Here is a 24,454-nt window from a genome sequence, read left to right on the forward strand (position 1 = left end):
ATTCTGCTCATCTGGACGTTTTCAGTGGGAGAAACGTTTGGTCACTGATCCAGGTGACTTCTTCAGTCTTAGCTGACTGCAGGTTTCCAACCTTATAAACAGCACATTTGCACAATGATTGAAACTAGCAGCAGTGGTACCGGATATATATTATAGTAATAAAATACATAGACATATATAATACATACTAATGATGAAGGAACTGAGCTCACAGTCCATTTTTCATTTAGTGAACTACTCAGTTTATTTTGGGGGGCTCAGAAATGCTCACTCTGTTTGAACATCACTTATTGTCAGCAATAGACTCATTCTGCTTTGTGGAAATAAACATGTGACATTATTTCCTGTGTTTTTGATGCAGCGTTTTATCAAACTAGAGCTGCATGATAAACAATGAAACGGCTTCTAAAAGTTTGACGTCAAAGAATAGAATGAATAGAATAGAATGCCTTTATTGTCACTATACAGTTGTACAATGAGATACAGAGCATCTCTGTCACCAAATTCCAGCATATTCTTCACCAGGACCCTTTGTGATATTTTTCATGTTTCATACAAACTAAAGTGATACACAACATACGCAGTGCTAAACACAGATATTTACATGTTTCTAAGAGTTTGATAACGAAGCTGTTACCAACATCCTGCACCATGTTCTTGTTCTTAATGGGAAAAACACAAGACTAGTTTCAAATAATCAGCGTCTGCTGTTTATTAGATAAGCCGCATGCATTATGATCCCTCAGTACAATACAATCATTTTCTGCTTGAACTGCATTCAAAACAATTGAGCCAATATTTTCAGCTTATATGGCTGAAACATTTTGAAATGATGAGCTTCCAACAATGAGTAAAAGATGTGGAGAGTTTGGAAACATCCCATTAAGAAAGAGAAATCAAACATTTGGATTCATTTTAATGAGCTCAGACTTGTTGAAAATGCAGAGGAGCTGGTTGTGAACTGAGCTTCAGAGAAAAACAACATATTGATATTCACTCTGAAACTTTGAGTGTAAAAAGACAGAAAAACAACATGTGGATCCTGTAATAATGGGAGCTTCCATCTTTAAAGGACTGAAGAGGAAGAAGTTTACAAGGAATCATTTAGAACAGTTTCAAACATCAACTGATTGAATCCATGAATCTGAAAACGTGTTTCTGAGTGAAAGAGAGACATGTACAGACTGAACTATCTGTTCAACAGTCAGAGTGTTTCTCTAACAGGAGACACTCTTTAAACTAGGGCTGCTCGATTATGGCAAAAATGATAATCACGATTATTTTCACTGACATTGAGATCTCGATTATTTGAAGATATTTATTTAACAATAACAACGTGTTGAATAATGACTTTAAAGATTGTCAAAAAATAATATAAAATAGTGCAAATACTGATAACAGTGCAAATGTTTGCAATATAAAAATGAATGAAAAATGTAAACATCTGTGTTTAGTGAGCTTTGCAGTGTTGCTCTGTGGTGCAGCTACAACACTGTAGCAAAGTTTACACACTATGTCTACTTGATCCACGTCTGACCCCTCAAACCCATAATGTTTCCACACCACTGAAGTTTTTTTTACCTCTCTTTTCAACCAATGGCAGTCACTCTCCTCTCCAAATAACTTCGGCTGAGCTTTCCGAGCTTCCCTCGGGTCCGCTTAATCAGCGGTCCCCAACCCCCGGGCCTCGGACCGGTACGTGAATCGTTTGGTACCGGGCCGCGAGAGTTGAGGCTCAGGTGTGAAATGTATAGTTTTCAGGGTTTTTATCGGTTTTCAGCGTTATTTTGTTATCATTTTTATCATTTACTCGGTTTTCCTGGGTCTTTTCACGTGTGTTAGGAATAAATTTTCTTTTTTTCGGTACCGGTACTAGTTTTATTTTGTTGTATTTATCCGCGACACCTTAAAGGCCGGTCTATGACAATATCGTCGGGCATAAACCGGTCCGTGACGCAAAAAAGGTTGGAGACCGCTGCTCTTAATTGTTGTGACGCGTGTTCGAAATGCAGAGAGGTGCGCTCGATTTGCCACACGGAGCAGCGCGAGAGTAAAGCACGAGGGAGGGGCTAATAATCGGCTCGGTCATTTTTAATGATCGTTGAAAGCCCAGATCGTAATCGAGATTAAAATTCGATTAATTGAGCAGCCCTACTTTAAACTCAGCTCAGCACAGGGACACTGAGGAACCAAGATACCTGAATCTAAACCCAGGATAAAGAGTTTCAGTGAATGTGGTGCTAAAGGTGTGAATATGAATCAGATTGTCAGAGGAGACTCTGTAGAAGGACAGAGTGCCGGCAGGAATGTCCACATACACCGCTACTCTGTTAGAGACAGAGATGGAGGAGGAGATGGATGTTCCTCTGCTATTGTGCCAGACAGAATGAGGACCATCATCGTAGCAGATCAGACTCCAGGACTGATCATTGTATCCAAACCAACAATCTTTACTGTCTCCTTTCCTTCTGATTCTTCTGTAACTCACTGACATATAAACCCCTCCTTTCCACTCGACCTCCCAGTAACAGCGACCAGTCAGACCATTTTTACACAGCAGCTGAGGCCAGTAATCAAATCTGTCTGGATGATCAGGAAATGACTGAACCTCCTCCACATGTGCCACCTTCCTGTTGCTGTCAGACAGTTGGAGTTTTGTGTGCACTGTGTTTGCGTCGACTGTGAGTTGACAGGAATCTGATGGAGAGAACAAACACAATCCAGCTGCAGTTATTGATCATCTGTTCATTGATTGACTCCTGACATCAGAGATGTAAATGAGTGATGTGACAGTTTGAAGATGGTTGAATGTGTGCTGCTTTGTTTTCATGAATCACATTAAAAACACACTTACACTTCCTCAGACCTGGTCTCAACCACTGGACTCCAGCAGGCTCCACCCTGAAAGAGGGGGGGGGGGGGGGGGTGTGTCAGACCAGCACAGTCTCTTTCAGCATACACAACTGGACATTACATGGCTCTCATATACATACTGTTAGACACTGATAAAGGAACAGTGCAACATTTTCACAAATACACTTATGAGGAAAACATTGAGACAACAGTTTATCCTGCCCCGGATAGGGTTACCGAGGCCCACAGCCAGAAGAGGGGACATGGGCCCATCCTCCTGCAGGCCCACCACCCGCATGAGGTGCCGTAGGGGTCGGGTGCATTGTGTGCCGGGAGACAGCCAGGAGCAGATGCCCTGGCGGACCGATCCCCGGCTACAAAGATTGGCAATTGGGACATGGAATGTCACCTCTCTCGTGGGGAATGAGTCTGAGTTAGTGCATGAGGTTGAGAGGTACCGGCTAGATATAGTCGGGTTCACCTCTACGCATGGCTTGGGCTCTGGAACCAGTCTCCTGGAGAGGCGGTGGACTCTGTCTCAGTCTGGCGGGCTGGGGTGGGTATGCTACTATCCCCTCGGCTTGCTGCCTGTACATTGGGGTTCTTCCCGGTGGATGACAGGGTTTGTTCTCTGCACCTTAGATTCAGGGAACAAGTCCTGATTGTCATCTGCACTTATGCGCCGAGTTGCAGTTCAGAGTACCCAGCCGGGGACGAGTTCCTACCCCAAATGGAGGAGTTTAAGTATCTCGGGGTCTTGTTTGTGAGTAATGGGAGAAGGGAGCTGGAGATCGACAGACGGATTGGTGCTGCAGCCGCTGCACCAGTCCGTCGTGGTGAAGAGAGAGATGAGCGCAAAAGTGAAGCTCTCAATTTACCTGTCTGATCTACGTCCCTACCCTCACCTATGGTCACATGCTGTGGGTAGTGACCAAAAGAACAAGATCACAGATACAAGCAGTGGAAATGAGCTTCCTCCGAACAGTGGCTGGTCTCTCCCTTAGAGATAGGAGAGGGTAGGGAAGTTCAGCCATCTGGGAGGGGCTCAGAGTAGAGCTGCTTCTCCTCCACATTGAAAGGAGCCAGCTGAAGTGGTTTAGGCATCTGACAAGGATGCATCCTGGGCGCTTCCTGGGTAAGGTGTTCTGGGCATGTTCCGGAACACCTCACCCAGTGACTTTGAGGACTGGTGCCAGCAGAACTACCTCCAGATCAACACAAGAAAAACCAAGGAGCTGGTGGTAGACTTCCACAACCAAAAACATCCTCTACTTCAACCACTAAACATCCAAGGTATGGACATTTTGAGGCTGTGGTACCTTGGTGTACATCTGAACAATAAACTTGACTGGACTCACAATTTAAAAACCCTCTACAGAAGAGGGGAGATCAGGCTGTACCTGCTGTGGAGACTGAGGTCTTTCGGAGTGAAGGGCCCACTCCTGAAGACCTATGACTCTGTGGTGGCCTCAGCCATCTTTTACGGTGTGGTCTGCTAGGGCGGCAGCATCTCTACTGGTGACAGGAAGAGACTGAACAGCCTGATCCAGAGGGCCAGCTCTGTTCTAGGATGCCCTCTAGACCAAGTGGAGGTGGTGAGTAAGAATGGAGAAAGGAGAATGGTGGCTAAGATGTCATCCCTGTTGGACAACATAGCCCACCCCATACATGGGACCCTGACAGAACAGAGCAGTGCTACCCAAGATGTGGGACAGAGATGGCCGCTACCTTTACAGGGAAAGACTCAGCTGAACATTTCTATCTATTTCTTACCTTGGATCATGTGATGAGGCACATAATTAATAATGGGTCAACGACCCTTTTTAGGGATAACCAAATTTTAAATTAAATTAAATACCTAAGTCTCTCCAAAATTTTATTTTAGAACTGAAGAAGCTTCTCATATGAAATGTCTGCAAGAAAAAGCCCAGTTGCTCTTTTCAAGCTCCTTAGATTGTCTGTAATGAGCAAGCACTTCCCTTCATTTGTGACATCTGCATGAAACAATCAGGAACTGAATGTAGGACACAGCAGATGTTTTCAACTGTTCCTCCTCTATCAGACATTCTCTCCATACCTGAGAGTGTCTAGTCTCCAATGTGGATCCTTCAGTCCAGCCAACAAACTCTGGACTGAGTCTCCTGGATGATTGTAGCTCAGGTCCAGCTCTCTCAGATGGGAGGGGTTGGAGCTCAAAGCTGAAGCCAGAGAAGTACAGCCTTCCTCTGTGATCAGACAGCCTGATAGACTATATAAACACACACAAAAAAACCAATACATTTGTTAAAACTTCACTAAAGGCTTATTTTCAATTATTTTTATGGATAAAATACCCATTCAAATTCAAATTTTATTTGTCACAAACAAATGAATGATAGTCAAATGCCAAGTCCACAAGATACATGTAGACTTGTTGGATAAATCCCATGCACCCTCAAACACCTGAAGAAAACTTTGTGAGATTTGTTTTATTTGTTTAAGAAGAAATAGACAATTTCATCAAATTCTGATATGTAATATTGTAATATTTTTTTTTTATAGACCAAGGAAAACCAGTCATAACAGAGAATTTACACAGTTAGTAGGTAGTGTGCAATTTAGACATTTTTTGTTTGTTTGTTTGGTGTGTGTGTCAGAACAGTTGGACAATGATGGAATGTCACACACACTGCTGTTACGGCTGCCGTCGTGGGCTGGGATTATGACATGTAAATGTGAGTGTGCAGGTGCGCCTCCAGGAGTGGTGGATCCCAAAGATGGTACACCAGGAGTATAAGACGGCGCGGTTGAGGACGGCAATCATCCATCCTCGGTTTTACCCCAACCAGCTGGGGCTGCGACATGCCCTGTGTTGCTCTGCAAGTCATGAGGAAGTTCGAGTGGATCGCCTTTTCAGTTGGGTACAGTTTTCTCATGTTTAGTTAGTCAGGGAGGTAAGTGATTGTTGTTTAGTTATGTTTTTGGGGGCTACGTAAGCAATCGCTCCTCTGAGTTAGCTTCTCTTATTGTTGTTTACCGTTCGAGAAGCCAAGCAGGAATTCCTCCGTGTCAGCCCAGCTGATCTTGTTTTTGGACACACGGTACGCAGGCCGTTGCAATTACTTAAAGAGAAATTATTGTCCGAATCGCATCGGGTGGAGGATAATGTGTTGGATTATGTGTGTGCTTTTAAGGAATGTCTCTCTCGTGCAGTTGGCCCGCGACCACTTGAGGCGAGCCCAGGGCATTATGAAAGCACGTTTTGACAAGAAATCCGTGGTTCAGAATCTTGCCCCGGGGGAGAAGGTGCTGGTTTTGCTTCCAGTGACTGTGTCTAGCATTCGAGCTCAATTTTCTGGTCCTTATGAGGTGGATCGGAAAATAAGTGATACTAACTATGTCATTAAAACGCCTGATCGGAAGCGAAAGTTGCAAGTGTGTCATGTTAATATGCTCAAATGTTATGTGTCCAAAGAGCTCGCCACCGGTGATGTAATTTGCTCTGGGCACCACAGAGTACCACCCACAAGACGATGGTTTGATGGAAAAAAGTGGCTGTATACTGGGGGCTCGGAGATTGGAATTGCGAGATGTTGGCCACTTTGGAGTCCTCCCGCTCTCATTTGCCACCCCCTGCTCATAGGGATGTCCTTGCGTTAGTGAAAGCTCATCAACCTTTGTTTTCTGACTACCGTAGGCAAACATCTGTCCTGTGTCACGACATCACGGTGGAAACTGACAGGCCGATAAAACAGCACGCTTATCGTGTAAACACCACAAAGCGGAGCTTGATGCAGTAGGAAGTTGAATATCTCATTGAGCATGGCCTTGCTATTTCCAGTCATGACGCGTGGAGCTCGCCTTGTATTCTGGTAGCGATAGCGGACAATATTTCCAGAAAGTGAATGCGGTTACCAAACCAGACTCGTTTACGCTCCCGCGGATGGAAGATTGCCTCGATCGTGTTGGTTCTGCTCAGTATGTTACAAAGCTGGACCTATTAAAGGGGTACTGGCAGGTTCCATTAACACCTAGGGCTTTGGAGATCTCTGCGTTTGTAACGCCCGATCACTTCCTCCAATATACAGTGATGCCTTTCGGGTTACGTAATGTGCCCGCAACGTTTCAACGCCTTATGCGGCAGGTGCTGTGTGGAGTGTCTAAGTGCGAGGCATACTTGGACGACGTGGTTGTCTATTTTACCTTGTGGCCTGAACATCTCGCAACACTTTCTGAGGTGTTTGGGCGGTTCAACGATGCCTCCCTCACGCTCAACCTTTCTAAATGTGAGTTCGGGAAGGCTACTATTACCTATTTGGGCAAGCAAGTGGGACAAGGGCAGATATGGCCCGTGACTGAAAAAGTTCAGGCCGTTGTGGACTTTCCAGTGTCACAAACTCGGCACACGTTGCGTCGCTTTCTGGGCATGGTTCTATCGGGGGTTCTGTAAAAACTTTTGTTTTGATTCAGGGGAGCACATTTTTTCCCTTGTAGTTTTGGCATTGGCTACGGTTCACGGTAGCCTGTGTTACTGTTCTTATAAATAAAAAAAAATAAAAAAAACACCAGGTAACCAGATAACATATCGTCTCTGTCTTCTGTCGGAGGGATGTTAAAATGTTATATAGTTTCGTCTGGCTTGATCGCAAATGGTGTTCTATGACTTTTGATGGTTATAACCCTTTATACTTTTTATATATGAAATTTCTGCACAAATTTTGGTCCTATTGAAATGAATATGAAACTACAGTCCATCTAGTGGTATGAATGGCAAACTACAGTCATGGTGCGTTTGGCTTCCTCTAGTGAAAGAAAGGTAAACTATACTCAATAGCAGTACATTTTTGCTCTAGTTAATATTAGCGGCTAAAGTTTTAAATGATTTCTTAAACATGTTGGTGATTTAATGCTAAAAAATAAAAATAAAAAACATTGTTTTTAAGTGTTTTTTGTGAGATTTTAGGTTGTGTTAAGGCAGTACGTCAAAATGAAAAAAACAAAGAAACTGCCAATTTAAACGTGAGGTTGTGTTGAATAGAATGCCAACAAACGAGACATTTTCTTTTAATGTAAAAGAATAGAAAGGTCACATTACAGTTAGTGAAAAATAGCCAGTTACACTTTTGATTTCTGAAGGGTAAATGACTGCTTGACTGTCTGAGTTCTAACCTGAGAGTTTCCAGTGTACAATATGGACTCTCCAGTCCTGCAGACAGAAGTTTCGCTCCCAAATCTCGCAGATCATTGTTACTCAGGTCCAGCTCCATCAGACTAGAGGACGGGGAGGTCAGAATTGAGGACAGAGCCTCACAGCTTCTCTCTGAGAGGTTGCAGCCACTTAGTCTGAAACAATTATTATTGAAAATAGTTTTATTGTTTCATGTAGACAAGAGAAATACACTTCATACAGGGAGTGCAGAATCATTAGGCAAATGAGTATTTTGTCCACATCATCCTCTTCATGCATGTTGTCTTACTCCAAGCTGTATAGGCTCGAAAGCCTACTACCAATTAAGCATATTAGGTGATGTGCATCTCTGTAATGAGAAGGGGTGTGGTCTAATGACATCAACACCCTATATCAGGTGTGCATAATTATTAGGCAACGTCCTTTCCTTTGGCAAAATGGGTCAAAAGAAGGACTTGACAGGCTCAGAAAAGTCAAAAATAGTGAGATATCTTGCAGAGGGATGCAGCAGTCTCAAAATCGCAAAGCTTCTGAAGCGTGATCATCGAACAATCAAGCGTTTCATTCAAAATAGTCAACAGGGTCGCAAGAAGCGTGTGGAAAAACCAAGGCGCAAAATAACTGCCCATGAACTGAGAAAAGTCAAGCGTGCAGCTGCCAAGATGCCACTTGCCACCAGTTTGGCCATATTTCAGAGCTGCAACATCACTGGAGTGCCCAAGAGCACAAGGTGTGCAATACTCAGAGACTGAATGTCAGAAATGTATATTTGTGAATGTGGAGATGTTATATTGGTTTCACTGGTAAAAATAAATAATTGAAATGGGTATATATTTGTTTTTGTTAAGTTGCCTAATAATTATGCACAGTAATAGTCACCTGCACACACAGATATCCCCCTAAAACAGCTAAAACTAAAAACAAACTAAAAACTACTTCCAAAAACATTCAGCTTTGATATTAATGAGTTTTTTGGGTTCATTGAGAACATGGTTGTTGTTCAATAATAAAATTATTCCTCAAAAATACAACTTGCCTAATAATTCTGCACTCCCTGTATCATTTTGTTACAAAAGTCTTTAAAATGAGTACATATTTACTTACAGAGCTTTGTTGGAGATGTTGACCACTGGCAGCAGCCTCAGAAAAGCCTCCTCTGAAGCAGAGTATTTCTTCAGGTCAAACACATCCAGATCTTTTTCTGATGACAGTAAGATGAAGACCAGAGCTGACCACTGAGCAGGAGACAGTTTGTCTGTGGAGAGACTTCCTGAACTCAGGGACTGTTGGATCTCCTCCACTAGAGAACGATCATTCAGTTCATTCAGACAGTGGAACAGACTGATACTTTGCTCTACAGACAGACTGTCATTGATCTTCTTCTTAATGTACTGGACAGTTTCCTGATTGTTCTGTGAACTATTTCCTGTCTTTGTCAGCAAACCTTGTAGGAGAGTCTGATTGGTCTGCAGTGAAAGACCAAGGAGGAAGCGGACGAGCAAGTCCAGGTGTCCACTTGGACTCCGTAAGGCCTTGTCCACAGAACTCTGGTAGAAGTGTGTCTCTGCAGATTCTCTTGTTTCACGTGTCTGGGAGGTTGTTTGCTGTTCTTCCAGCAGATTGACTCCAGAGTTGATGAAGGTCAGATGGACATGAAGAGCAGCCAGAAACTCCTGCACACTTAGATGGATGAAGGAGAACAGTCTTTTCTGGTACAGTCCACTCTCCTCTTTAAAGATCTGTGTGAACACTCCTGAGTACACTGAGGCTGCTCTGATATCGATGCCACACTCTGTCAGGTCTGATTCATAGAAGATCAGGTTTCCTTTCTGCAGCTGTTCAAAAGCCAGTTTTCCCAGAGACTCAATCATCTTCCTGCTCTCTGGACTCCAGTGTGGATCTGTCTCAGCTCCTCCATCATATTTGATCTTCTTCACTTTGGCCTGAACCACGAGGAAGTGGATGTACATCTCAGTCACGGTCTTGGGCAGCTGTCCTCCCTCTCTGGTTTCCAGCACATCCTCCAGAACTGTAGCAGTGATCCAGCAGAAGACTGGGATGTGACACATGATGTGGAGGCTTCGAGCTTTCTTGATGTGGGAGATGATCCTGCTTGCCTCCTTCTTATCTCTGAATCTCTTCCTGAAGTACTCCTCTTTCTGTGGGTCAGCAAACCCTCTGATTTCTGTCACCATACCAACACACTCTGGAGGGATCTGATTGGCTGCTGCAGGTCTTGTGGTTATCCAGACGCGAGCGGAGGGAAGCAGTTTCCCCCTGATGAGGTTTATCAGCAGCACATCTACTGAGGTGGACTTTCTAGGGTCAGTTATAATTGTAGTTTTGTGGAAGTCCAGAGGAAGTCGACACTCATCCAGACCATCAAAGATGAACACAACCTGGAAGTCTTCAAAGCTGCAGATTTCTGCTTCTTTGGTTTCAGTAAAGAAGCGATGAACAAGTCCCACCAAGCTGAACTTTTCCTCTTTCAGCACATTCAGCTCTCTGAAAGTGAATGGAAATATGAACTGGATGTCCTGGTTGGCTTTGTCTTCAGCCCAGTCCAAGCTGTATTTCTGTGTTAAGACTGTTTTCCCAATGCCAGCCACTCCCTTTGTCAGCACTGTTCTGATTGGTTCATCTCTTCCAGGTGAGCCTTTAAAGATGTCTTCTTGTCTGATTGTTGTTTCTGGTCTGTCTGGTTTCCTGAAGGCCATTTCAATCTGTCTGACCTCATGTTCATCATTGACCTCTGCAGTCCCTCCCTCTGTGATGTAGAGCTCTGTGTAGATGTGATTCAATAGGGTTGGGTTTCCTGCTTTAGCGATGCCCTCAAACACACACTGGAACTTCTTCTTTAGTGTAGATTTAAGTTTACACTCACTCCAATAGACGTCTCTATTAGAAGTTCCTAAAAGAAAGAATAATTCAATTCAATTTTATTTATATAGCGCCAAATCACAACAACATTCGCATCATTGTACAGCAGAATAGACAACAAATATCAGTCCAGAATTTTTATATTTATGTTTGACTATCACTTTAGGGTTAGACATTAGTAAACAACCTGTTCAACCAGCAGCTTAAATCTTTATAGAAATCCTCTTACTCTTGTGCAGAAGGTCAGCTAGCTCATCCTGCTTCATTCTCCTTAAAAAGTCCAATGTGATCTTCACAAATGCCTCTCTGCTGCTATTCCTCTGCTCCTCGTCCTCACCCACTTTCTCTTCAACCGTTCTCTGACCTTCAGGCAAGTATTTCAGATAATCTGGACTGACAACTTTTTGAATCTTCTTCAGTTCATTCTTCACAAAAGTGATGATGTTGTCCTGCAGTAGCTGGAATAGAGTATTGTGTCAATTAATATGTTACATTACAACCTCAACTGGTGGTGCAGTGGAAGAAGAGAGGAACAATGAACAGAGGGAGACCAGGAACAACAGACAGAAATAGCCAGGAGATATGAAGGTGTTGTCATAATCATATTTCTGTTGCAGTCCACAGCATATTTTGATTCTGGAAACAGAGTGAATATTGCTACATCATGGTAATTGTAGTCAGTATGTTCAAGGGAGGTTGTTAAATTGGAATGTTTAAAAAAAGAAGCAAAAAAATAAATCAAATTCTGAGATCAGATAACTCAACTTTGCATTGTTTAGAGTGGAATAAATGCTATAATAATATGATAAATTACTTTTTCTAAAGTTTTCCAATCATTTATCCAGCTTACATAGTTTATTAGACACTACCATGACAGCCAAAAATTAAAGGACATGTCTGTAGCAATATGTGTCAAGGTGGTCATGGGTATAGATAAAATTACAAACACATTTTTTTGACCAGCCCAGCTGCTAAAGCTCATTGTTTATTTGAAACAGTGTTTAGTTGTGCTTCTAACTTGTCTTATCTTGCAATTAATACTACGAAAAACTAATACTTGCAATATGTTTGAAGTATAAATAGCCGTTCTTTTTGAGAAATGACTGAATAGAATAGATGTTGAACATGTACAGACCATAAATATGGAGTCCAGCTGTGTTTGATGCTGCTGGGTAGACTGACTTCTGGGAACCTCTGAGCTCTGCTGGCCCACTCTGTGGAGGAATCATGAAGAATTAGTTCAACACAGGAGAAAGATCAATATTTGAAAATGCTGAGTTTTGGCTCTCAGAAAACACCATCTTAATGCTGCTGGCAAAAACAAGAAAAAGAAAAAAAGAAGAGAAATGGAAAAGGAAAAAAAACAGCTTACACCACTAAATACCTGGAGCTCTTACAAGAATAAAGACTGGTAAATCTTTTGTAATATTTCCAATGGTCTAATTATCTTAACTGTAATGACACAGATGACATGTGTCATTAGTGTTTTCTAACCTGCCAGGATTAAGGCACAGAGTTAGCCATCCATACCTGACTCCTTGGAAACTACATAACTCTCTGTGTAGTTTCTCAGTCATCCAGGTCATGGAGCTTGCAAGACAGTGATTGTAATAGCAGTCTAGCGAGGAAGGACCGGTTAGCAGGTCCAGCGGCCATGTGGTGTGGAACTTGAAGCCAGTCAGTTAAATCAATCAACAGACCCATACTTAAGTGTCAATATCAGGCGAGCGTTTCAGGCTAAGGGAACCATGTATAATTGTCAGAGGCCATAAGAAGATCATTTGTAACCTTCACTAAAGCTGTTTCTGTGCTGTGCTGAGCTCTGAAACCTGACTGAAACTCTTCAAATAAACCATTCCTCTGCAGATGATCTGTTAGCTGTTTGACAACTACTCTTTCAAGGATGTTTGACATGAAAGGAAGGTTGGAGATTGGCTTATAATTAGCTAAGACTGCTGGGTCTAGAGATGCTTTTTAAGTAAAGGTTTAACTACAGCCAGATTGAAGGCCTGTGGTACATAGCCAATTATTAGTGATAGGTTGATCATATTTAAGATTGAAGCATTAAGAGATTAGAGATTACTCTTATTTTTCATAAGTGCACAAATCGTACTCCAGAATAGATTATTTTTTGCTTGATTCTAAATTTATGTCTAAAGTTGTATGCTCAACTTATCATAACATATTGATCTGGGATCACTCTCCAACCTCTTTAGTCCTGGACTTCTGTGGTACGAAACAACAGGGTTACTGGCGTTTTCACCCGTCACTCCTGTGTGAGACATCCTTTTGCCAATTTATGACAACTAAAATATCAGATTTCTTGGAAGCTAATGATAAACGTTTCTGATTCGATTTTATGGGAAACATTTAAAGTGGTAATGCGAGGAGAAATTATTTCTTTTGAATCTTCGTTAAAAAAAAAAGAACGCCGGAAACGCCTGTTCGAAATAGAAGCTGAATTAACACAGAACAGGACCACAAGGCCTCCTCTTGTCCCTCTTTTTTTCCAAGACATAATTAAAAGGAAGTTTGAGTATAACACAATTTTATCTAGTCAAGTAACAGATCAGCTATTTAGGATCAGACAGAAGCATTTTCAGTTTGGAGATAAGCCCCATAAGCTTCTTTCTCGGCAGCTAAGAGGCCTACAGGCCAGTAGGGCTATACACAAAATTTAATCAAGATCAGGCGAAATTTTAATTAGCCCTAAAGCTATTAATGAGCGATTTAGAGAATATTATGAAGAGCTCTATATGTCGAAATCATGGGGCAATATTACTGATTGGTTAGGGAAGCTGGATCTCCCGAAAATGAATGACGTTGCACGAGAGGCTTTAAACTCAGATATTACTATTGAAGAAGTTTCGAAAGCTATTAAGTAATTCCCCAATGGAAAGTCCCGAGGCCCAGATGGGTTTGGCATTGAACTGTATAAAAAATACTCTGAAAAGCTGGCCCCGCTTTTATTGAGAATGTTTAAGCATTCTTTCCATACTCAAAGATTTCCCCGTACGCTATATGAAGCTAATATTTCTTTGTTATTGAAAGAAGGAAAGGATGAAACAGAATGTCCCTCTTATCGACCTATTGCTTTGTTGAATTTGGATATGAAAATTTTCACTAAAATTTTGGCAAACAGATTAAATGGACATGTTGGATGAATTATCCATCCGGATCAAACTGGGTTTGTCCCGCAGAGGTTTTCCTTCTTTAATGTTCAAATGTTGATGAACACTATGTATCATAGGCACTAGGGAGCTTCCAAGATCGCAGTACTGAGCTTAGATGCTGAAAAGGCGTTTGACCAGGTCGAGTGGGCCTATATGCTTCGGTACTGGAGAAGTTTGGTTTAGGCGAACAGTTTATATCATGGGTTGATATGATATATAGACATCCCTCTTCTTCCATTCTTATTAACCAAGATAGATCAGCGCCTTTTCTTTTTTTACACCATGGGACACGACAAGGCTGCCCTTTGAGCCCTTTGCTCTTCGCAATTTCTATTGAACCTCTTGCAGTAGCCATTAGGAATGAGCCCTCTATTGACCCTGTCCGATTGGGGAATATCAAGCACTACATTTCTTTATATGCGGATGATGTTGTTTTGTTCTTGTCAAATCCTGAGCAATCTGTTCCTGTACTTTTAGATGTGGTGAGGTCGTTTGGGGAAATCTCAGGTTATACAATTAATTGGCAGAAGAGTGAGTTTGTGGCTTTAACTGCAATTTTGAAAGTTTTGCCTTTTAAAATTACAGACAGATTGAAATACTTGGGTGTTATTTTGCCTAAGGTTCCTAAATCGATGTTTAAGTTGAATTATCTTGAACAAGTTGAAAAATTGAAAAAGGACATTGAGAAATGGAGGGCTCTACCTATTCCCATGGTAGGTCGCATTAACGTAATTAAAATGGTTTCCCTTCCTAAATTTCTATATTTATTTTTAAATTTACCAATTTTTTTGAATAAGCAATTTTTTAAAGTGATCGACTCAGTAGTATTACCATTTGTTTGGGGCTTTAAAACTCACAGGATATCAAAAGTTCATCTATGTACTGTAAGTCTAAACTTAAGGGTGGATTTGCTCTGCCACTGTTTCAGTTTTATTATTGGGCTGCAAATGCTAGAACTCTTGTTTACTGGCAGGAAGGGTACAAAAAGGTCATGTCTGCCGATACCGCACCTTGGGTGGTCATAGAGAGTGGTGGGGTTGAGAATAGTTCCCTCCCTGCTCTTCTTTTTTCATCCTCTAATCCACGAACCAAGGTCAATAATTTTATAGTTTCGAACTGCGTTAAAATCTTTAGTCAGAACAAAAAAGGTTGTGCTCTACCAGATACTTCGATCCATACTCCAATATATTGTAATCATGCATTTCCACCCTCATGTTTAGACGCCTCTTTTGAGGTCTGGACACAGAAAGGTATTATTACTGTCAAAGACTTATTTATTGACAGGCAGTTTGCATCATTTACCCAGTTGCAGAACAAGTTCTCTCTCCCCGCATCACATTTCTTTCATTATTTACAGATAAGAAACTATGTTCGTCAGAGTACTCTTAATTTTCCATCTCTTCCGGAAGAGGGGTCAATTTTTACACTCCTTCTGAGTTCCCCGGATTCTAAAAAGTTGGTTTCTGGTTTTGTGAAAGCTTTTTCTGAGTATTTAAATTTTGAATCTGACTTTTTGAAGATGGCATGGGAGGAGGAGCTTGGTTTGCAAATAGGAGATGAGGTGTGGGAGAGGAGTCTGTGTAGGATCCATTCTTGCTCTATAAATGTAAGGCATCAGTTAATTCAATTCAAAGTGCTTCACAGACTTCATTATTCAAAAACTAAACTGCACAGGATTTGTGATATATGATCGTTGTAAACTTGGAGAAGGCTCTCTCACTCATTTATTTTGGACTTGTCCCAAATTGCTTAACTATTGGTTGGACATTTTAAAATATTTTTCTGGTATTTATAATTGCACATTAGAGCCGGACCCAATAATTGCATTGTTTGGAACTTACTCTTCCCTTTTACACCTCAGCCCTGCTGCACAAACTGCAGTTTTGTTCGGAATGGTAATTGCTAAGAAAATTATCTTGACTCTCTGGAAGTCGGATATTGTACCTCAATTCAAAATGTGGCAAACAGAACTGAGTGCTCTACTACATATGGAGAGAATTAGGTACACATTAGCAAACAAACTTAGTAATTTCTTTGATGTGTGGCAGCCATTTTTAGACCATGTATTAAAGCAAAGTCCTGTTTGATCGATCACCAATAACTCGGCCTACCACCTTAGTGTTTTATTTCTGTTTATTGCCAGTTGAAGTAATTTTGAATAATTTACAATAGTAATTTTACTAGTAATACTACTTCAACTGATGTTGAAGTAGTATTTTTGTCGTTGCAGTGTAATATTTTGTCTTATTTGTGTGTTTTAGCCCTTGTTGTTATGTTGTCTGTTTTTTGTTTTTTTTGTGTCTTTCTTTTTTCCTTATATCAAAACATCTCAATAAACATACTTACAAAAAAAGATTGAAGCATTAATTAATGGCAGGACTTCTTTGAGCAGTTTTGTAGGAATGGGGTCTAAAGGACACGTTGATGGTTTGGAGGAAGTAATTATTGAAGTTAACTCAGAAAGATCAATTGGAGAAAAAGAGTCTAACTTAACATCAATGGTACTAAGAGTAGCTGTAGATAATATTACATCTGTGGGATGATTATTGGTAATTTTTTCTCTAATGATAAAAATTTTATTTGTGAAGAAGTTCATGAAGTCATTACTAGTTAACGTTAAAGGGATGGTTGGCTCAAAAGAGCTCTGACTGTTTGTCAGCCTGGCTACAGAGCTGAAGAGAAACCTGGGGTTGTTCTTATTTTCTTCAATCAGTGATGAATAGTAAGATGTTCTGGCTTTGGGGAGGGCTTTCTTATAAAGCAGCAAACTATTTCTCCAGGCTAAATGATGATCCTCTAAATTTGTGACACGCCATTTCCTCTCCAGCTTATGAGTCATCTGCTTTAGGGTATGTGTTTGAGAATTATACCACGGAGTCAGGTACTTCTGATTAGAGACCTTAGTTTTCACAGGAGCTACAGTATCCAGTGTTAAACATAGAGAGGAGGCAAAGTTATTAACAAGATAATCGACCTCTGTTGGGGTAGCGTTCGGGTAGCTGCGCTGCTCTGTGTTGGTACAGGGCATTGAAGATGATAACAGTGGGTGGATTATATTCTTAAACTTAGTTACAGTGCTTTCAGAAAGACATCTACTTTGATAAAGTCTACTCTCCACCGCTGTGTAATCAATTATTGTAAATGTAAATGTTATCAGGAAATGATCAGACAGGAGAGGGTTTTCAGGAAACACTGTTAAATGTTCAGTTTCTATGCATATGTTAAAACAAGATCTAGAGTGTGATTAAAGTGGTGGGTGGGTTCTTTTACATTTTGAGATACTTCAATTGAGTCTAATGAAAAAATTATATGCCATGTTGAGGCTGTCATTTTTAGCATCTACATGGATGTTAAAATCACCCACAATAATTACTTTATCTGAGCTGAGAACTAAATCAGATAAAAGGTCTGAGAAATCAGACAGAAACTCTGTGTAAGGTTTATACATAGGCTGGTGTGAAAAATTGCTGCCACACCGCCCCCTCGGCCTGTGATTTGAGGTTTCCAGTTCCAGGTCACTGTTCGTGTGGTCGAATGGCCGGTCAGCTGAGCAGTTTTGCATTCTTTTCTAACTTTAATGCTCTTTCCATTGTTGTTTTTCGCCGTCTACTCTGTACATTTCGTATTCTTTCCTTTTTCTCATTTTTGTGGACTTGTTTCTGACACTTCGACATGACCCCAAGGCTCACCTACACCAGAGAGTCCCTCATTCAGCTGCAGCTGCAGCCCAGGCTCCGGCTTTTCCGCTCTGCTCCTACAGACTATTTTCGCGAGGAAATACTCTTGGACACGGAAATCAAAAAACTCACAAAAACAAGGTAACCAGGAGGGGATTAAAGAAGAAGGGGTGAGAGCCAGACTCAAGAGGGAGACACACAAACAACGAGCACTCCTGTCCATTAACCTAATGTGTGTTCTCTCTGCAACAAGCTGGACGAGCTGCAAGCACTTGCATGAGTGATGACGACAGCACGCTGCACATTGATGGCTTTTCACTACCTCTTCATCTGGACGGAGACCATGAACGCACCATAAGCAACATGGCGGCGGCATGTCTGCATGTAAACAGCAGCTGGTGCTCTACAGTCATTGTGAGGGAGAAGCTGTGCACTACAGACATCAAGCTTCTGGCTGTTTCCCTGTTCCCAACTCTGGATAGTCATATTTGGGGGGGGTTTAATAAATTTGTCCATATTTCTAGAAACGAGAGCTGCTCCATCCAAAGGATGGGATGAATGACATCTCTCTTAAAAAGACCAGGTTTCCTCCAGAAAGTCTCCCAATTATCTAAGAAGCCCACATCGTTTTTTGGACACAACTCAGACAGCCAGCAGTTTAAGAAGAAAATGTGGCTAAACATGTCACTCCTGGTCTGATTTTGGAGGGGACCAAAGAAAACTACAGAGTCCGACATAGTTACACACGATTCAATATTGATTTTAGTGACCTCCGATTGGCGTAACCGGGTGTCATTACTGCCGACGTGAATTATAATTTTACTGAATTTACGTTTACAGTTTGCCAGCAGTTTTAAATTTCCTTCAATGTCGCCTGCTCTGGCCCCTGGAAGATAATTGACTATGGTTGCCGGTGTCTCTAGCTTCACATGTCTGAGAACAGAATCACCAATTACCAGAGTTTGACCCCCGGCGGGTGTGTCGCCGAGTGGGGAAAAACAGTTAGACACATGAACGGGTTGGTGGTGTACCTGGGGCTTCTGTTTAGGACTATGCTTCCTCCTCACCGTGACCCAGCCGCCCTCTTTCCCCAGCTGCTTGGGGTCTGCCGGGGAACAGGTAGCGGGGCCTACGCCATCTTCGGCTGCACAGGGGCCTGCTACAGGGGCCTGGCTAGCTACGGGTGTATCGGGGGGGAACCAAGTCTCCAATTCAGTAATCCTGGCCTCCAGAGCTGCAAATATGCTACATTTGTTACAAGTATCATTACTGCTAAAGGAGGCCGAGGAGTAACTAAACATCTGACACAATGAGCAAGAAAGTGCAGGAGGAACTGGTGAAGAAGCCGTGGTGCTAACGAGTCGGCTACGAGCTAAGCTAAGCTAATGAAACAGTAGAGACACAGTGAGTGAATACTTTGGCTGTAAATTATTTGCCAAGTCCGTTAACTATTGCACCTCCTCTCTATATGCTGACGAGACCCACCACAGTCGTGTCATCGGAAAACTTGATGATGTAGTTTGAACCGTGCATTGCTGCACAGTTGTGAGTCAGCTGAGTGAACGGCAGTGGGCTGAGCTGAGCCCTTAGGGGCTCCATTGCTCAGTGTGGTGGTGTTGGAAATGCTGTTACCGATCTGGACTGTCTGAGGCCTCTCCATCAGAAAGTCTAGGATCCAGTTACGGTAGGTGTTCAGACCCAGCAGGCTCAGTTTTCCAATCAGGTGCTGAGGAACGACTGTGTTGAATGCTGAACTGAAGTTTATGAACAGCATTCACACATGTGTCCTTATTGTCCAAGTGGCTGAGAGCAAAATGTAGGGTGGTGGCAATGGCCTCGTCTGTTGACCAGTTTGGGCAATAGGCAAACTGCAATGAGTCCAAGATGGTGGTAGCAGGGCCTTAATATGCCTCATAATGAACCACTCGATGCACTTGACCATGATGGGTGTGTGTGCAACAGAAACACCTCCTAGAACATCCATTCTGTACATTCTGATTGCTGTGTTTTTTGAAACAGTCCAACACACACCGCTTCACATATGAACATAGAAATGTGTGTGAAAAAGAGCTGAGCTGACATTAAACATGATGGAGATTTATTCACAAACACTGAGTCACAGCAACATTTACACACACATTACCTCGCTGCAGGAGGACACGTGCCTGATTTAAAATTAATGACTTTATTTCACTGGTGTTTCTTCACAAAGCAAATATTTCATTCTGTTGTGGCATTTTATTTCCAGTAATTCATGCAGTATTAAAATTTGTAATGTGAAGGTTCCTCAGCCGGATCCCAAACAACTACATTAACCACTTTGGAGAAGACCAAATTTTTTTTTAATATGTTTTACTTCTGGTTTGCTTAAGGCGATTTTCAGTTGTTTAGAACCCAAAGGCTTGTTTTTAAGAGACAGTTTAAAGGGGATTGAGGGAATGACGTGTTTGCACTGCAGTTTATATCCAACAACATCAAGCAGTTAAATCAAAGAGTTCACAGCTCACCTCACTGCAGCAGACACAGGCTGGACTTTAAAATCAATAATGTCAGCTTTAGACCGGTCACTCTTTAAGGAGACAGAGCTGGGTCCAGGTTCATGTTTGCATTTAGTTCCCCGTTGGTTCCTGTGAATAATGATGGAGCAGTGGAGTGTTTGCACTACAGTTTATGTCCAACAACATCAAGCAGTTAAATCAAAGAGTTCACGTTACTAACAGCTCACCTCTCTGCAGCAGACACAGGCTGGACTTTAAAATCAATAATGTCAGCTTTAGACCGGTCACTCTTTAAGGAGACAGAGCTGGGTCCAGGTTCATGTTTGGATTTAGTTCCTCGTTTATTCCTGTGAATAATGATGGAGCAGTGATGTGAGTGCTGAGCTGTGACATGGAGAAGAGTCATGCACAGTTAGAGATGGTCATCTCACCTCTGAGCTTTGGTCTGGCTCTCATGTTCCCCACACAGAGTGCTTTTAGAGGGAGGGGCTCCCTCCTCTCTGTCCTCACACTGATCCATGCTGCTCAGCTCACACACACTTTCTACCTGCAGAGGAAACACAAATCATTCATGTGCACATCAACTGAAATCCTCCTTTCATCATGTGTGCTGGGGGGGGGGGGGGGGGGGGGGGGGTCTCTGTGCCCTGAGTGCTCACCTCCTCCTTTTTCCTTTTATATGAAAGAACTTTCTCGTGGGAAATTCAGACCTACCAGCTTTAGTGGCTACATATACTGATGTCTGAAAGTGTTTTAAATTATCCTTAAAGTCTGGCCTTTCCACTGAGTTTGGTTCTATAAACAGAATCTATGATCATCTCCTCCACCTGATGCTGTGGAGATTCAGAGAAATAAATCTACCATAAGAAAAGAGACGATAGAAAAAAGAAACTGATCTTATCTTTTGTTATTGGATTTCTCTGTTTGGGAAATATTCCACTCATTCCACTTAACCTGGGTAGTGAATTCAATCAGGGCTTTTTTTATCAAGTCCTAGAGACACTAACATGAAAACATGTTGAGCAGCTCTCTGACTTGAAGAACACGCTTTAGCGTCTTTTGAATTTTTGTGTGTTGGATGTTGATGGTGTGTGAGCAAACTTTTAACAGCTATTTCAGTTAACTTAAGTCAAAAATGATGTTAGCCTTCATATAGATGTGATCTCCCTTTGGACCTCAAAGCTGAGCCTCACATGTTTTTGGTCCTGGGATTTTGATACAGCAAAGCAAAACTGTCAGAGTTTAAATACTCATGCTTGAAGATGAGGAATCATATGCAGACATTAGATACAGAAGGACTTATAATGTGGAGGGAGCTGCTTATTGGGGTTAAACCCAAGAAAAAAGAACACAAGCAGCTCCCTCCTCTATGTGACATCATACTCATGAGGAGGGAAACAAGCTTTTTTTATGATGTTGGGTGCTTTAGCCAAGGATACTTCATAAAAGTTCAAACAAACAAAACTAGTAACCCCATGCAGCACAGCTGACCTTTGTAAGTATCAACAATAACAACATGCTATTTAACAGAGCCATATAAAGACTAACATACATCAGCAGTTTATTTGATTTGCACCCTAATTCACTGATCTGATTTATGTTATGTAAATAGAAATGTCCCACGTCCTGTTATAACGCTAAAGACAAACTGCTAAAGAAGGAAACAAAGCAAACTTAGAGTTTCTTCAAACGCACACCAACTACAGGCTCCACGCCACACCCGGACACTAAACACGGACACACAGGTGAGCTGCTTCCTGGAAGGAGGCGGGCTTAAACCTGAAGCTCAGCTCAGGAGGGTTGGAGCGGAGCCAACAGTTGATGTCTCCACTTTCTTCTTCTTCTTTTTTGAAGAACAAGTTGAATCTATATCTAACACACATGTAAACAAAACATTCGTTTATGATGTCCGCTCTCCGTCTGCTGCTGTCCCTGCGAATAAAAAGTCCCGGAGCTCTCCGGTCGAGCTCAGCCAACATTCAGCGTGTTTTATCTGATCACACACACTTAGAGAAAATGGCGGACACATTCGACCTCGTTGAAAAACATTACACACTGACTTTAATGGAGAGACCTGAAATAAAAACACAGTTTGTTGTGTGAAGAAATCCAACATGAGCTGAACAAACAGTAAAGTTCCTAAAGACAAACTGTTAAAGGAGGAAACAAAGCAAACTTACAGTTTCTTCAAACACACACACCAACAACAAGCTCCACTCCACGAAGCTCAGGAAAGTGAAAGTAAACTTTGAGCAGGACGGAAACACCCAGAGAGGCGTTTGAGGACACTCACGAGCATCGAAACACTGTGTGCTGCGTTCAGGTGCACCTCAGAAACTCCCATATTGTTGGCAGGTCGTGATTTATTTCTGCCGGTTTTCCTGTTTGAACACAAACATCCGTCATCACTTTGTTGTTCTTCTTCCTGCAGCGTTTAAATATTTAAACACTGAACTGATGTTTGTTCAAAGCTCATTTCAACCTGTTGAAGTCATGAATGAAAGTGCAGACTGAGAGTGGATCACATGATGTTTGAGGTGTGTCATGTGACATGTTCAGTATTGTCACACATGTCTAGATTGTCCCTGATATCATAGCTGCTCAAACACTGATGATTATATTTGAAGCATTATTACTGATGGCAGCAAAGTTTGAATGGAGCTCTCTGTCTGTGCTGATTTGTCGCCCTCTGGAGGTCAAAGCACAAACTGCATGATGTCACTGTAACCACCACAGTGACAGGAAATGATGCTAACGGCTGTCGTTAGGCTCACTGTCAGCAGTGCTGATGTGTTCATGTCCAACACTGGCTCAGGTCAGACTCCTTCATCCTTCTCCAGCGTGAGGCCGCCCTCAGACCCACAGGAGCTCTGACCTTTGACCTCCTGACCCTATCCACTTCAGTCTCTTTGCATCTTTAAATGCAAATCCAACGAGACTGTAGCCGAACAAAAGAAGCTGGAAGCTGTTCTATGAATGATGTTCATACCAGAGTTTGTGTTTCCAGCTCAGACGTGTTAAACGCTGCTGCTCTGCTACATTTGACATTTCCTGCTTTCACTTCCATCCATGTCAAAGTGCTGAACTCATCTTATCACTTTAATGCAGTAAAGCAGGAGCTGTAAGTCTGACATTTATTTACTGTCATTACAAACACACACAGCTGGATCAGCACCCAGACAAAGGGCTGAAAAAATCAGCATTTGATTATTATTATTATTATTATTATTATTATATATCCTGTTTATGTGGATGCACTTTACTGATCACATGACTCTGAGGGATGTTTCCAGCTCCTTGCTGAATCTGAGCCATGAAGATTTAAGGCTCAGCTCTGAAGGCAAAGAAGGTCTGAGCCTGTGTTAGCAAGCTGTACCTAATAAAGTGGCAGCAAGGACTCAGTCAGTAATGATCAGAGCCAGCAGGGGGCAGCACAGAGAGGCGAGGCGCTGTCAGAGAAGCAGGCTGACATCAGACTGGTCATATTCCATCATCTATACCTGAAATAATCATCAAACACATGCAGAGAAGAAACATGTGGAAACATCTGGACCTCAGTCTCAGTTTGACCCCTCAGAGGTTTACCTCAGACCTGCTCCTCTGCTTCCTGTTTACAGCGCACATCATGCTGTGTACTGAGAGTCATGTGGTCAAAGCAAGGCCCTGGTACTCTGACAGAGAGCTAGCACAGTCATCCTAATGTATATCATCACTACCAGAGAGCATTCAGCTTTCACAGCAGCCAACATCCTGTCACACTGAGCATGTGCAAACACAGCAGCCAACATCCTGTCACACTGAGCATGTGCAAACACAGCAGCCAACATCCTGTCACACTGAGCATGTGCAAACACAGCAGCCAACATCCTGTCACACTGAGCATGTGCAAACACAGCAGCCAACATCCTGTCACACTGAGCATGTGCAAACACAGCTCTCAGCCTCCATCACTCACAAGCTCCACCCTCCACTTAAAAGCCCAGAACAAAGCTTGTGACCAACACAGCGCAGACAGAGGTGATGTCCACACTCTGTTTCTGGGTGGGAAACTCACCTGTGGGCGTGGCTGTTCCTCCCCTACAATCTCTGATGTCACAGCTGCTAAATTAGACTGAAGCCAGACTCAAACAGAAAACAGCCTCAGAGACTCAGAGAGAGCGCTGCTCCATCTCTGGACCGTAATATATATTCCACCACTATGCTGCA

The 24,454-nt window shown here is 42.2% G+C and overlaps 1 protein-coding gene across 3 annotated transcripts; it reads right to left on the reverse strand.

The window, feature by feature from the left end:
• Positions 1 to 436: 436 nt before the first annotated feature.
• Positions 437 to 22,526, reverse strand: LOC113019590 (NLR family CARD domain-containing protein 3-like). 3 transcript variants are annotated; one of them, XM_026163362.2, is made up of 11 exons: positions 22,429 to 22,526; positions 20,680 to 20,795; positions 20,476 to 20,595; positions 20,258 to 20,377; positions 12,036 to 12,114; positions 11,130 to 11,358; positions 9,125 to 10,931; positions 8,002 to 8,175; positions 4,931 to 5,101; positions 2,855 to 2,901; positions 437 to 2,697 (listed from the first exon to the last, which is right to left on the reverse strand). In XM_026163362.2, exons 2-11 carry the CDS (start codon positions 20,766 to 20,768, stop codon positions 2,168 to 2,170), a joined length of 3,366 nt encoding a protein of 1,121 aa, XP_026019147.2. In that variant the 5' UTR covers positions 20,769 to 20,795; positions 22,429 to 22,526; the 3' UTR covers positions 437 to 2,167. The 3 variants fall into 3 exon arrangements, with proteins under 3 accessions (XP_026019147.2, XP_080155597.1, XP_080155598.1); XM_080299471.1 differs by lacking the exon at positions 22,429 to 22,526 and adding an exon at positions 21,944 to 22,326; XM_080299472.1 differs by lacking the exon at positions 20,258 to 20,377.
• Positions 22,527 to 24,454: the final 1,928 nt, after the last annotated feature.

The sequence above is a fragment of the Astatotilapia calliptera genome, chromosome 3 (genome assembly GCF_964374335.1).
Source record: "Astatotilapia calliptera chromosome 3, fAstCal68.1, whole genome shotgun sequence".
NCBI lineage: Eukaryota > Metazoa > Chordata > Actinopteri > Cichliformes > Cichlidae > Astatotilapia > Astatotilapia calliptera.

Coding starts and splice junctions, on each gene's coding strand:
- LOC113019590 (XM_026163362.2), bottom strand. CDS start 20,768: ATGGATCAGTGTGAGGACAGAGAGGAGGGAGCCCCTCCCTCTAAAAGC. Junction 20,378..20,475: donor CCTGTGTCTGCTGCAGAGAG/GTGAGCTGTTAG, acceptor CATTATTCACAG/GAACCAACGGGGAACTAAAT. Junction 10,932..11,129: donor AGCTGACCTTCTGCACAAGA/GTAAGAGGATTT, acceptor TCTTTCTTTTAG/GAACTTCTAATAGAGACGTC.